General features: G+C 42.7%; 1 protein-coding gene across 1 annotated transcript; it reads right to left on the reverse strand.

The window, feature by feature from the left end:
- Positions 1 to 4,941: 4,941 nt before the first annotated feature.
- Positions 4,942 to 7,087, reverse strand: LOC127040865 (olfactory receptor 11A1-like). Its single transcript, XM_050935424.1, has 3 exons — positions 7,016 to 7,087; positions 5,480 to 6,241; positions 4,942 to 4,953 (listed from the first exon to the last, which is right to left on the reverse strand). The coding sequence occupies exons 1-3, from the start codon at positions 7,085 to 7,087 to the stop codon at positions 4,942 to 4,944; spliced, it is 846 nt and encodes a 281-aa protein (XP_050791381.1).
- Positions 7,088 to 13,104: the final 6,017 nt, after the last annotated feature.

A 13,104-nucleotide genomic window follows, 5' to 3' on the forward strand; every position in this document is an offset into this window, starting at 1 on the left:
TTTTGTAATTTTATTTTCATTTAGGCTTGGCAGAATTTTTTTTTAAATAATTTTAGAGTGATGACATTGATTTTTTGAGCGTTTTTCAAATCTGTATTGGCTTTAAATGTTCACATTTGCACAAAACTGTGGGATTTAAGCATTTTTTATTTCTGTTTATTGATTTTTAATGTTCACAGCGGGAAGAAATAAGAGAGGGGTTGTGATGACAATCATTATTTTATGACTGTTGTAAGGAATCATAAACCCCACCCTTTATATGTAGCTTTAGTGCCGGCCAACTGGGGCCATCTTCGGCCACTGCCTCTACAGGTTTGCTGTTGCTGGTGTGGACCCCGCCCTAGGGTTCTGGTCAGAAAATAATGCACGAACAGTACTCTTGTGGAGGGTTACCAACGGTAATACAGGCATCTGTGGTCCTGATATATAATTGAATACTTGTAGCTTTCTGCCCTTGTTTAGCCACTGCCTTTAGAATCTTGCTGTCACTGGTGTGGCTCCTGCCCTAGGGTTCTGATTGAAGACCATGTACGATCAAGTACCCTAGTGGTAGATCCCCAACAGTAATATGAGCATCTACGGTTTGAATATAATTAAATACTTGTAAACCTTTGTTTTCATAAAATCTTGTTTAACCAGTGCCTAAGAATTTGCTGTCACTGCCATGGATACTGCAGCGGGACCCTGACTGAAATAATAAGGCAAATCAGTCCCGGCTGCAGATCCCTGACATTGATATAAGCCTCTGTAATTTTAATATATAATATTGTAATAATAATGCTTTTAGCTTTATTGGTTTATAGGCCCATATATCCAGGCCTAACTTGTTTATCAGTAATGTCTGACCCACTGGGTGGAGAGGAAACCAAGTATTAAGAAATATGGGTATGGAACACTGACAAAAGAGGAACTAAGCAGGGAGGGACCAGGGGTCTTTTCATGCCAGTCTGGCTTTAAGCGAAATATAGCATAATAAGACTGCTTGCTTATAGAAAATTGCCAGTTGGCATTGTCAAGTGACCAGCTTAATCACTGCCAAAATGCGTGACCTATGCAATATGCTAATAGCTTGTGCAATATGTATTCGCAATCAAGAAGTCATAAGACAATGTAATTGCAAAAGCCCCTAACTGGAAATACCCCACGCTGAATTTACGGTAAATAACCTGCTGATCTGCAATATTAACTACCAAAAATAAGCAAATAACTTGTGTAATCAATATGACGTTTTGCAGTTTTAGCCTTTATAAGCTTGGTGAAAATTGTAAGGGACAGAGCAGTTTTTCCCCTTGCATGGGATTTTCTGTCTCTCCCTGTATGCATACTTGTACTCTTGTTTTATCAATAAAGGTGCCTCGACCTGTCTGACCAAAATCGAATAGGTAGTGGTCTTTTCCACAACACTGTGGATGTTCAGATTCAAAAATTTTAAAGCTTTGTATTTGTTAACACACCCAAACTGTCAACACCACACATCTAAATTTACAAAGGAAATATCCTTAACTCAAACTCATAAGTTCTCTCAAGCAGCATTTTTCTTTGCCTTCCTGGAAATTTTGATTATTGATGGCATTTTCCTCCCTGCAGTTGTGCATGTGTATGATGAAATCATTTCACTGATTAAAATCTAATCCTTACAAGTCTCTGTATATTTATGCTTTGTCTAGTAAATCCAGCATGGCTCCCACTTTGGCCAATCTCACCCAGCCAGACCCCTCGCTTCCAGTCCCCTTCCATTATGTTCTCCCCCACTCTGGTCATCCCCTAAAGCCAACCATTTGCCCCACCGATCCAGGCAGTTCCTTCAACAGGCCCCCTACCCCTCTAGCCAGACTCTTCACCCCACCACTCCAGCCAGACAGTCCTCCTCGCATCCAGCTGGGAAGAGGGAATTGGACTGCCTGGGCAAGGAGACTGGGACTGAGATGACAAGCCTTAAGCAGTGGAGACCTGGACTGAGTAGGCAAGTAGAATGGGACTGGGACAAGGAGCCAGGGGTGGGTTTTCTGGTCTGTTCATAGAATCATAGAACATCAGGGTTGGAAGGGACCTCAGGAGGTCATCTAGTCCAACCCCCGGCTCAAAGCAGGACCAATCCCCAACTACATCATCCCAGCCAGGGCTTAAAAACCTCTAAGGGTTAGGGTTCCACAACCTCCTTAGGTAACCCATTCCAGTGCTTCACCACTCTCCTAGTTAAATAGTTTTCCTAATATCCAACCTAAACCTCCCCACTGCAACTAGAGACCATTACTACTTGTTCTGTCATCAGGTACCACTGAGAACAGCTGAGCTCCATCTTCTTTGGATCCCCCTTTCAGGTAGTTGAAAGCAGCTATCAAATCCCCCCTCATTCTTCTCTTCTGCAGACTAAACAATCCCAGTTCCTCAGCCACTCCTTGTAGGTCATGTGCTCCAGCCCCCTAATCATTTTTGTTGCTCTCCACTGGACTCTTTCCAATTTTTCCACATCCTTCTTGTAGTGTAGGGCCCAAAACTGGACATAGTACTACAGATGAGGCCTCACCAATGTTGAATAGAGGGGAATGGTCACATCCCTCGATCTACTGGCAATGCCCCTACTTATACAGGCCAAAATGCCGTTAGCCTTCTTGGCAACAAGGGCACACTGTTGACTCATATCCAGCTTCTCGTCCACTGTAACCCCCAGGTCCTTTTCTGCAGAACTACTTCCTAACCACTCAGTCCCTAGTCTGTAAGAGTGAATGGGATTCTTCCATCCTAAGTGCAGGACTCTGCACTTGTCCTTGTTGAACCTCATCAGGTTTCTTTTGACTCAGTCCTCTAATTTGTCTAGGTCCCTCTGTATCCTTTCCCTACTCTTCAGTGTATCTACCACTCCTCCAAGTTTAGTGTAATCTGCAAAATTGCTGAGAGTGCAGTGCACACCATCCTTCAGATCATTAATGAAGATATTGAACAAAACCTGCCCCAAGACTGACCCTTGGGGCACTCCACTTGCAATCGGCTGCCGTTGATCACTACTTGTTGAGACCAACAATCTAGCCAGCTTTCTATCTACCTTATAGTCCAATCATCCAGCCCATACTTCTTTAACTTGCTGGCAAAAATACTGTGGGAGACCATATCAGAAGCTTTGCTAAAGTCAAGGAATAACACATCCACTGCTTTCCCTTCATCCACAGACTCAGTTATCTCCTCATAGAGGACAATTAGGTTAGTCAGGCATGACTTGCCCTTGTTTATCTCCCAATTTTTAAGTGCTCAGCCATTTAGACTTTCAGAATTACACCCATTTCACAGCATGTGCTTTCAGCTACATTCAACGCAGGAGTCCTAGACTGTTGTGATATCAGAGGTATTTCAACCAATCCCCTTATCCCTACAGCTAATTTGCATGCAGCAATGTCATTGGCTGTACAGAGGGTGAATTATTTGACTCAGATGCCTCAGTTCATGGCACCATGGGCTCTCAGTTGCCTGTAAGTATATCTGCAGTTACTTGGTGCAACACTTCCATTGTAGTATTAGTAATTGTAACAAATGGGGGTCCTGGGGAGTGCAAGAAGTTCAAATGACTGTATTGAAATGTGCTAGACTGACATGGACTTTCGGGACAATATAAGCTCTAAGTGGGTTCCTGGGGAATCCTTGGGGGTGGGTTAATCAAAATTGAACAATCTCAGCTATGCTCTTGATGAAGAGAGGGTAATTGGCTGGTAATTACCTGTTCCAAGGGGCTTGGAGATCAAAGGCCATAGCTGCATAAAGAAACAGATGAACTGTCCAGTTGGGGTCTGATTCCTGGTTTAAAAACTGACTTGTACTTGTAATGATGGGGACAAAACCAGTTGTGGGGGTTTAAAAACTGACACCACAGCCTAGGCTGGAGCGTAGGGGGGTGACCTCTGGTAAACTTTTGGCATGGATATAGATCAGTGGTTCTCAACCTATTTAGCATTATGGGATGCATGGGGGCCACAATGTATCATCTGGGTCTCAGGTTGAGAACCACAGCATATCCTCCCCAGCTCTGTCCCCCCCACAGGCTCCCTATGCACAGTGCCTCCCAGAGTGGGGCCAGGAGTGCAAGCACTATGGATCCATCTGTGCAGGGCACAGTGGCAGCCCCGGCACTGCACTTGGCCACATGGAGCCAGTGCAGCCAGGTGGCAGCCCGCATACGGACCCCATGGGTTGGCAGACAGCCTCAATGCCGACCTTGGACCCTCTGCCAGGCAGCAGTTCCAGAATTCACCATTCGGCACTGGCAAGGCAGTAGCCCTGGACCCTGCCATGTGGGGCCGGCTGGTGACCCTGACCCCTAGCCCTGCTCAGCCGGGCATACCAGACCCTGTGGCAGTGGGCAGCAAGGCAGCTGGTAACTTGGCCTCATGCAGCCCTGCAGCCTTTAGCACACAGCTAGGCCACAGGTGTGTGCTAATTAGGCCGCATGCAGTCTGTGGGCAGTGGGTTGAGAACTGCTGATATAGATTCTTTTATTGTTTTTTGCCATGTTTTCTCTGTATGCTTTTGCTCTAAGAATAAATGTATTTTGCTTTTTGAAGGCTGGCTGGCAACTGCTATACACCATTATCACCATTGCAGAAGGGGGAGGGATAGCTAAGTGGTTTGAGCATTGGCCTACTAAATCTGGGGTTGTAAGCTCAATCCTTGAGGGGGCCACTTAGGGATCTGGGGCAAAATCAGTACTTGGTCCTGCTAGTAAAGGCAGGGGGCTGGACTCAATGTCCTTTCAAGGTCCCTTCTGGTTCTAGGAGATTGGTATATCTCCAATAATAAAAATTGTTAACCACTGGTACTAGACACCAGTTAGACCTATTGAGATTCAGGGGACTGCAAGCTTTAAACCCCCTCAGTTTAAAGAAGTGACAGCTTGGAAGCCTAAAACCTTAAGTGGAAGGCTGGAGGTATGGGGGAAGAGGGCCAATGTTGCATTTAACCCTGAAACTGTGACAACAACAATGATATTAGTACATAATATCGTCTCTATGAAGTCTAATACACAAGGATTTTAAAGCTATACATTACAGAGATTAATAGCAATACATTTTACACATACGGAAACTGAGGCACTAAGAAAGGAAATGACTTGCAAAATGAGACTGCCAGCAAAGTCAGGACCAGCACCAAAATCTCTTAACTGTCAGTCCTCTGTTTTAGCTACAGGGCCATTCTTAATTTACAATCAACTTCCCCAGCATTTCTATCATTTCCAAGGGTTATAGGTAGCTCCAGAAATCCTTCATCATAAGTTACTCACCAAATCCCCTAACTGTCAGGGTTTTCAAGGTCATTGCAATGTTTGTGACTGATTTCAAGAGGGCTTAAAAAAGAAGGATGATCACATAGACATCATGGTGTAGGGTGTATTGGATAGATAGATAGATAGATAGACAGATAGATAGATTAGATAGATGCTCCTATTCTTATTTGCATAATGTGATCTTGAATTTGGCACCCCTAAAACCATTGCCCTTAGGAGGTTCTTCACACCCTCTCTAACTTCCTGATTTCTGAGGCTGTATATGATGAGATTAAACGTGGGGGTCAGTGTGGTGTACAGCAGGGAGAAGACCTTGTTAAGAGCTGGCGAGTCGTTTGCTGAGGGGGCCACGTACATGACAATCAGGGTCCCATAGAAAGTGATGATCACAATGAGGTGGGAGGAGCAGGTGGAGAAGGCCTTTTTCCTCCCGATAGTGGAAGGAATTCTCAGGATGGCCCTGAGGAGGTGAGTGTAGGACACGAGGATTAAGAGAAATGGGACCAAGGTTACAATCAAGGACAAGATGCTAACAGTGGTTTTGACTGAGTAGGAGTCCGTGTAGGAGAGTTTTACGAGAGGTTTGAAATCACAGAAAAAATGGTTGATTTCATTGGGACCACAGAATGTCAGATGGGACACCACAGATACTGTTATCATGGGTATCAGAAAACCACATGCCCAGGAACCAGCTACTAACTGGGTGCAGGCCCTGCCAGTCATGACAGCTGCATAGTGCAGTGGATAGCATATAGCCAGGTACCGATCATAAGTCATCATTTCAAGGAGCAAGCACTCCGTGGCTCCCAATAAAGCAAAGAGGTAGAATTGTATCATGCAGACAGGGAATAATATTATACTCTTCTCCAACAGGAAACCAAGTAGCATCCTGGGAATGATATTTGTGGTGTAGCAGATTTCCAGGAAGGACAATATGCTGAGGAACCAGTATATGGGGGTATGAAGGCGATGCTGCAACAGAACTGTTACGACAATCAAGACATTTCCTGTGATCGTTGAAATGTAAATAATGAGAAAGACAGAAAGAGCAGCACCTGAGATTCGCAGAGATCGGAGAATCCTAAGAGGATGAATCCATCGATGGCTGTTTGATTTAGCCTGAGTAGTTTGGCCATGTTTGGTTTAAGAGAGGTGTCCTTGAGCCTTTGAACCTCAGTCCTGGGAGACACTGCAAGACACACTTGTGTGATCACCCTTTCATGATCAAATAATGTTATAATAATAGAATTATAGAACTAGAAGAGACTTTGAGAGGTCATCTAGTCCAGTCCCCTGCACTCATGGCAGGACTACGTATTATCTAGACCATTCCTGACAGGTGTTTGTCTAACCTGCTTTTAAAAATCCTCAATGATGGAGATTCCACAACCTCCTTTGGCAATTTATTCCAGTGCTTAACCTCCCTGATAGTTAGGAAGTTTTTCCTAATGTCCAATCTAAACCTCCCTTGATCAATTTAAGTCCATTGTTTCTTGTCCTAGAGGTTAAGAAGAGCAATTTTCCTCCCTTTCCTTGTAATAACATTTTATGTACTTGAAAACAGTTAACACGTCCCCTCTCAGTCTTCTTTTCTCCAGAATAAAGAAACCCAGGTTTTTTTTCAATCTTCCCTCACAGGTCATGTTTTCTAGACCTTTAATCATTTTTGGTTTTGCCACATCTCATCTGTTAGTAGCTCCTCAACTGGCATCCTCATTCTCTCTAATTCAGCATTGTTCTTCTAACTCCCTTATCCCTTTGTCCCTCTTTAGCTCCTTCATTTTCCTCTTCTTCTTCTTCCTCTGTATCAGTTTCCATCTCATGCAGATTAAGATGTTAACCCAAAAGTGTTATCTAACGCTGCAATAGGATAACTCTAGAGCTAGTCAGAAAAGCCTTACATTGAGATTTTCAATGGAGCCTCAGAGAGTTAGGTGCTCCACTCCCATTGAAATTAAGCAGAATTCCCATTGAATTCCTATGGTCGGATTTTCCAGTCAGCAAGACAAATTAGGCATCAAACTGCCCTCAAGTTCCTTTGAAAATTCCAGCTTGAATATTTCAAAATTTTGATTAAAATTAGGATAAATCCACTTTTGTTTTTACTTTTGTAAAAAAAAATCACTACAAAAAATGGAGCAGAGAAGGATATTTATGTGGTTTTTTTGACCAGCTCTCAGTTTTTCTTTTTCTTTTCGATATGAAATATTGACAAAATTTTGGGAACAATATTAATATTAAAGTCTAAATTTTTCCAGCCACTGTTGTTCATTCCTATTGATTGAAGTTTTTGAGGCTACCTGAGTACTTATGTATTGTTGTGGTATCCCTCACCCCTGCATGCACATAACATTCTTAGTCTGAGCAGGGGTGGTGAAAACTTTTCCAATAGAATTTTTTTTAAAGGAAAATTGGATTGTCCCATTTCTTTGATTTTCAGCCCAAAATTTCCAGATTTCAGTTTGGGGATGAAAAGGACTAATTTTCTTCTGAAAATGTTGATGAAATTCCCGCCCCCCCATCATAACTTTAGTCCCAGATTTGGACCTTAGCGTCCAAAATATGGGGGTTAGCATGAAAACCTCCAAGCTTAGTTACCAGCTTGGACCTGGTACTTGCTGCCACCACCCAAAAAATTAGAGTGTTTTGGGGCACTCTGGTCCCCCTGAAAAACCTTCCCTGGGGACCCCAAGACCCAAATCCCTTGAGTCTCACAACAAAGGGAAATAATCCTTTTTCCCTTCCCCCCTCCAGGTGCTCCTGGAGAGATACACAGACACAAGCTCTGTGAATCCAAACAGAGTGACTCCCCCTCTCCGTTCCCAGTCCTGGAAAAAAAGCACTTTCCTCTTCACCCAGAGAGAATGCAAAATCAGGCTAGCAAATCCAACACACACAGATCTCCCCCTGATTTCTTCCTCTCACCAATTCCCTGGTGAGTACAGACTCAATTTCCCTGAAATTTCCCAGTAAAGAAAACTTTAACAGGTTTTAAAAAGAAAGCTTTATATAAAAAAGAAAGAAAAATACATACAAATGGTCTCTCTGTATTAAGGTGACAAATACAGGGTTAATTGCTTAAAAGAAATATGAATAAACAGCCTTATTCAAAAAGAATACAAATCAAAGCACTCCAGCACTTATATTCATGCAAATACCAAAGAAAAGAAACCATATAACTTACTATCTGATCTCTTTGTCCTTACACTTAGAAACAGAAGATTAGAAAGCAGAAACTACTTCTCCAAAGCTCAGAGAAAGCAGGCAGACAGAAAAAGACCTCAGACACAAAATTCCCTCCACCCAAAGTTGAAAAAAAATCCTGTTTCCTGATTGGTCCTCTGGTCAGGTGGTTCAGGTGAAAGAGACATTAACCCTTAGCTATCTGTTTATGACACCCCCCTATTTTTTTTTGCAGATAAAATAAGCCATTTTTGGACAGCTTTAACCAACCTGAATAAGACTCAAATAAAGACCCCTTGGGTTTGACCCTACACATTTTCTTTCTAAGCAAAAAATTCAGTCATATTCACCTCTCATGCTGCTTTAGAACAACTTACACTTTTCTTGGGTATTTACTGATCACCCACTGGTATCTTCAGTTCCCCTTTTCTTGCTTTTTCTTGTGATGCCTTCAATCTCTTCCCAGGGTCATGTATTGTCTGCTTTCTGCCACCAAGAATTTAGGCAGATAATATTTTCCAAGGTTTTGGGTCTTTTATAGGTTCTGATGCATTTTCTTGTACAAGCCTCACATTCTAATTTGCTTCCCCAAAGACTTCATTAAAATGTTTCTTTTTCTTGCATGTGCAAGTTACCTTTTAATGCTGGTCCCTCTTCAGACAACGGAGGCCAGATACATAGATGGGATAAATTGGCATAAATCCATTTACACCAACTGGGGATCTGATCCATTGACCCAATGAAGCTATGGCTGATTTACCCTATCTGAAAAAAGATGGGGGTATGTGATGGAGAGCTTAAAGCTCTGCTGTCTATTTTGAAAGGTAGTTAAATGCCTAGTGGGATTTTCAGAAATATCTAGGCACTTAACTCCCATTGATATCAATGAGTTTTGGGCAGATAGATGCTTTTGAAAATCCCACTAGGTTCCAAAATACCTTTCAAAATCTGGCCCCTAATCTGTTGATGTGCCTTTAAAGAATGTATTAGGTACTTGTTTGCATCTTCAGATGCCTGAATACCTTTGAAAGTCTGGCCCTTAGCTGCTTAAGGATAATTGGAAATGAATGGGGCTTAGGTTCCTAAATCTCATAGGTAAGTTTGCAAAAATTTGCTCTAAGGGAATTGTCTAAGGGTATGTAAGGAACTAGTTGAAGCAATCTCAGAACCATTAGCGGTTACTGTGTTTTCTGTAGTATTTTCATTAAGTCTCTGTTTGCCTCTGTTTCTCTCATATTTTGTGTTGCTATACATTGGGTGCAAAAGGGTTACGTTTGCTCTTGGGGTAGCAAAGGAAGTATGAGGGGTGTTTGTTGTCTTGCTTTTTGGAGTAGACTGAATGGGTCATTAAAGGACTGGCCCAGGCTAACCCCTACCAGTGGAAAATCCAAGAAAACAGTGAAACTCCCAATAGCCAGAACAATGATGCCTAGCAACCAACAACCAGGTTTTCTCCCACTTCTCGATAGGGAAGTGTCATAAACATATAGTTAAGGGTTAATAGAACAGAAGTACTTCATGTCTCTTTTGCCTGTAAAGGGTTAACAAGTTCAATGAGCCTGGCTGTCACCTGACCAGAGGACCAATCAGGGGACAGGATACTTTCAAATCTTGAGAGAGGGAAGTTTTTGTGTGTGTGCTGTTAGTTTTTGGTTGTTGTTCTCTCTGGGTTTTGAGAGTGACCAGACGTGTAACCAGGTTTCTTTCCAATTTCTCTGATATAGTCTCTTATATGTCCAGAATAGTAAGTACTAGGTAGATAAGGCGAGTTAGGGTTATGTTTGTTTTCTTTATTTGCAAATGTGTATTTGGCTGGAAGGAGTTCAAATTTATATTTTGATAAAAGGATTTTAATTTGTACTTGTATATTTAGACTGGGAGGGTATTCCCAGTGTCTATAGCTGAAAGACCCTGTAACATATTCCATCTTAAATTTACAAAGATAATTTTTACTGTTTTTTCTTTCTTTAATTAAAAGCTTTTCTTGTTTAAGAACCTGATTGTTTTTTTATTCTGGTGAGACCCCAGGGGACTGGGTCTGGATCCACCAGGGAATTGATGGGGAGAAAGGAGGGAAGGGGGAGAGAAAGTTTAATTTTCTCTCTGTGTTAGGATTACTTTCTCTCTCAGAGAGACTCTGGGAGGGGAGAGAGAAGGAGGGGGGAAGATGGATTTTCCTCTCTGTTTTAAGATTCAAGGAGTTTGAATCACAGTGATCTTCCAGGGTAACCCAGGGAGGGGAAGCCTGGGAGAGGCAATGGTGAGGGAAAGGGTTTACTTTCCTTGTGTTAAGATCCAGAGGGTCTGGGTCTTTGGGGTCCCCGGGCAAGGTTTTGGGGGGACCAGAGTGTACCAGGCACTGGAATTCCTGGTTGGTGGCAGCGCTACAAGTACTAAGCTGGTAATTGAGCTTAGAGGAATTCATGCTGGTACCCCATCTTTTGGACGCTAAGGTGCAGAGTGCGGAATTATGTCATGACAGGAAGTCAAGGAGAGGCCCAGCCTGAGAATAGAGAGGTGACAGAAGGGAGAGCAGTTAGTTTTGGGAGTGGGAAAGGGACTGATAGAGAGAGACAGCAATTGGAATGAGTCCATAGTAGATTAGCTCGGTGGTGGCACTGGCTAGGCCAGCATGGATTATGTCTTAACCTTTCTTTCCCTATGATAACCTATGGACTTTCAGAGTCTGTATACCAGAGGACTTATACATGGTTACCTTGTTTTGGAAGGACTGCCTGCTATCACTGCAAATACTCACTGAGAGCATTGCGCCCTGAAGGGGTACAGTATAAGCCACTGCAGGAGTCTGGCTAGGCTGGATTCACTGAGGGGAGTCATGGACAGAGAAGGGGGTTGTTGGTCTCAAAGGCCCAGCCTTACTTGGGGGACACAGGCCTCAGTGTGGAACCTTGGAGACTGGCACAGTCTGGGGCATAGACCAGACCCTGTGTATCTGTGACACTAGGGTACTTAAGGAACTAGCTGAAGCAATCATGAAACCATTAGAAATTATGTTCTAGAACTCATGGAGGACCGATAAGGTCCCTCAGGACTGGAGAAGGGCAAACATGCTACTTATTTCTAAAAAGGGGAAGAGGACCCAGGCAATTATAGACCAATAAGCCTTTGATACCTGGAAAGATACCGGTATAAATGATTAAATGTTCAATTTGTGTGCACCTCAGGGATAACAGGCTTATAAGCAAGAGTCAGCATGGATTTATCATTAACAAATCATGCCAAACTGACCTAATTTCCTTCTTTGACAGGATTACTGCCCTAGGGATTGGTGAGGAATCAGTAGAAATGTTATATCTTGCTCGACTCAGTCCCACATGACATTCTCATAAGCAAACTAGGGAAATGTGGTCTAGATAAAATCACTATAAAGTTGGTGCACAACTGGTTGACAGACAGTACTCATAGAGTAGTTATCAATGGTTCACTTTCCAAGTGGGAGAGTGTATCTAGTAGAGTCCCACAGGGGTCACTCCTGGGTCTGTTAAATATTTTTGTTATTGACTTGCATAATTGAGTGGAGAGCCTGCTTATAAGATTTTAAATTGAGACCAAGCTAGGAGGGGTTGCAAGCATTTTGGGGAACAGGATTAGAATTCAAAAGAATCTGGGCAAATTAGAGAATTTGTCTGAAACCAACAGGATGAAATTCAATAAAGACAAATGCAAAGGCAATAAAATTCAATAAATTCAATAAAGAAAAATGCATTTAGGAATGAAAAATCCAATCCAAAATTACAAAATGGGGAATAACAGGCTAGGCGGTAGCACTGCTGAAAAGGATCTGGAGGTTATAGTGGATCACAAATTGAATGTGAGTCAAGAACGTGATGCAGTTGTGAAAGAGGCTACTATCATTCTGGGATTTAACCAGAGTGTCATATGTAAGACACAGGAGGTAATTGTCCCGCAGTACTCACCACTGGTCAGGACTCATTTCATGTATTGTGTCCAGTTCTGAATGCCACACTTTAGGGAAAATGTGGACAAACAGGAGAGAGTCCAGAGGAGAGCAGCAAAAGTGATAAAAGGTTTAGAAAACCTGACCTGTTGGGGAAAGATTAAATAAACTGAGCATGTTTAGTCTTGAAAAAAGAAGACTGAGGAGGGACCAGATAACCATCTCCATATATGTTAAGGACTGTTATAAAGAGGACAGTGATCAATTGTTCTCCGTGTCCACTGAGGATAGGGCAATAAGAAATGGGCTTAATCTGCAGCAAGGGAGACTTAGGTTAGATATTAGGAAAAACTTTCCAACGATGAGGGTAGTTGAGCTCTGGAATTGGCTTCCAAGAGAGGGTTGTGGAATCTCTGTCATTGGAGGTTTAAAAAAACAGATTGGATGGTCAGGGATGGTCTAGGTCTAGGTCAACTTGTTCCTGCCTCAGCACAAAGGGCTGGACTTGTTTATCTTCTCAAAAGCCCTTCCAGCCTCACGTTACTGTGTTCTGTAACGTGTGAACTACAGAGGACTCACATTGACTCTCAGATCCGCCATGAACCTGCAAGGGTAGCATTTTGGGGGTGGGGTGGAGTGGGGAACTGGAAATCTAACCCAAAGCTCACTGAAGTCAGTGGAGGACTTTCTATTGACTATGTTGAGTTTTGGGTAAGGGCCTGCCTTTGTGAAC

The sequence above is a fragment of the Gopherus flavomarginatus genome (genome assembly GCF_025201925.1).
Source record: "Gopherus flavomarginatus isolate rGopFla2 chromosome 11 unlocalized genomic scaffold, rGopFla2.mat.asm SUPER_11_unloc_1, whole genome shotgun sequence".
Taxonomy (NCBI): domain Eukaryota; kingdom Metazoa; phylum Chordata; order Testudines; family Testudinidae; genus Gopherus; species Gopherus flavomarginatus.

What these genes read in the sequence shown, in the direction of transcription:
- LOC127040865 (XM_050935424.1), bottom strand. Translation starts at nt 7,087, where the DNA reads ATGGAAACTGATACAGAGGAAGAAGAAGAAGAGGAAAATGAAGGAGCT. An exon ending in AGGGACAAAGGGATAAGGGA is followed by an intron (nt 6,242 to 7,015) that starts GTTAGAAGAACA and finishes GTTCTGTTGCAG; the next exon opens with CATCGCCTTCATACCCCCAT.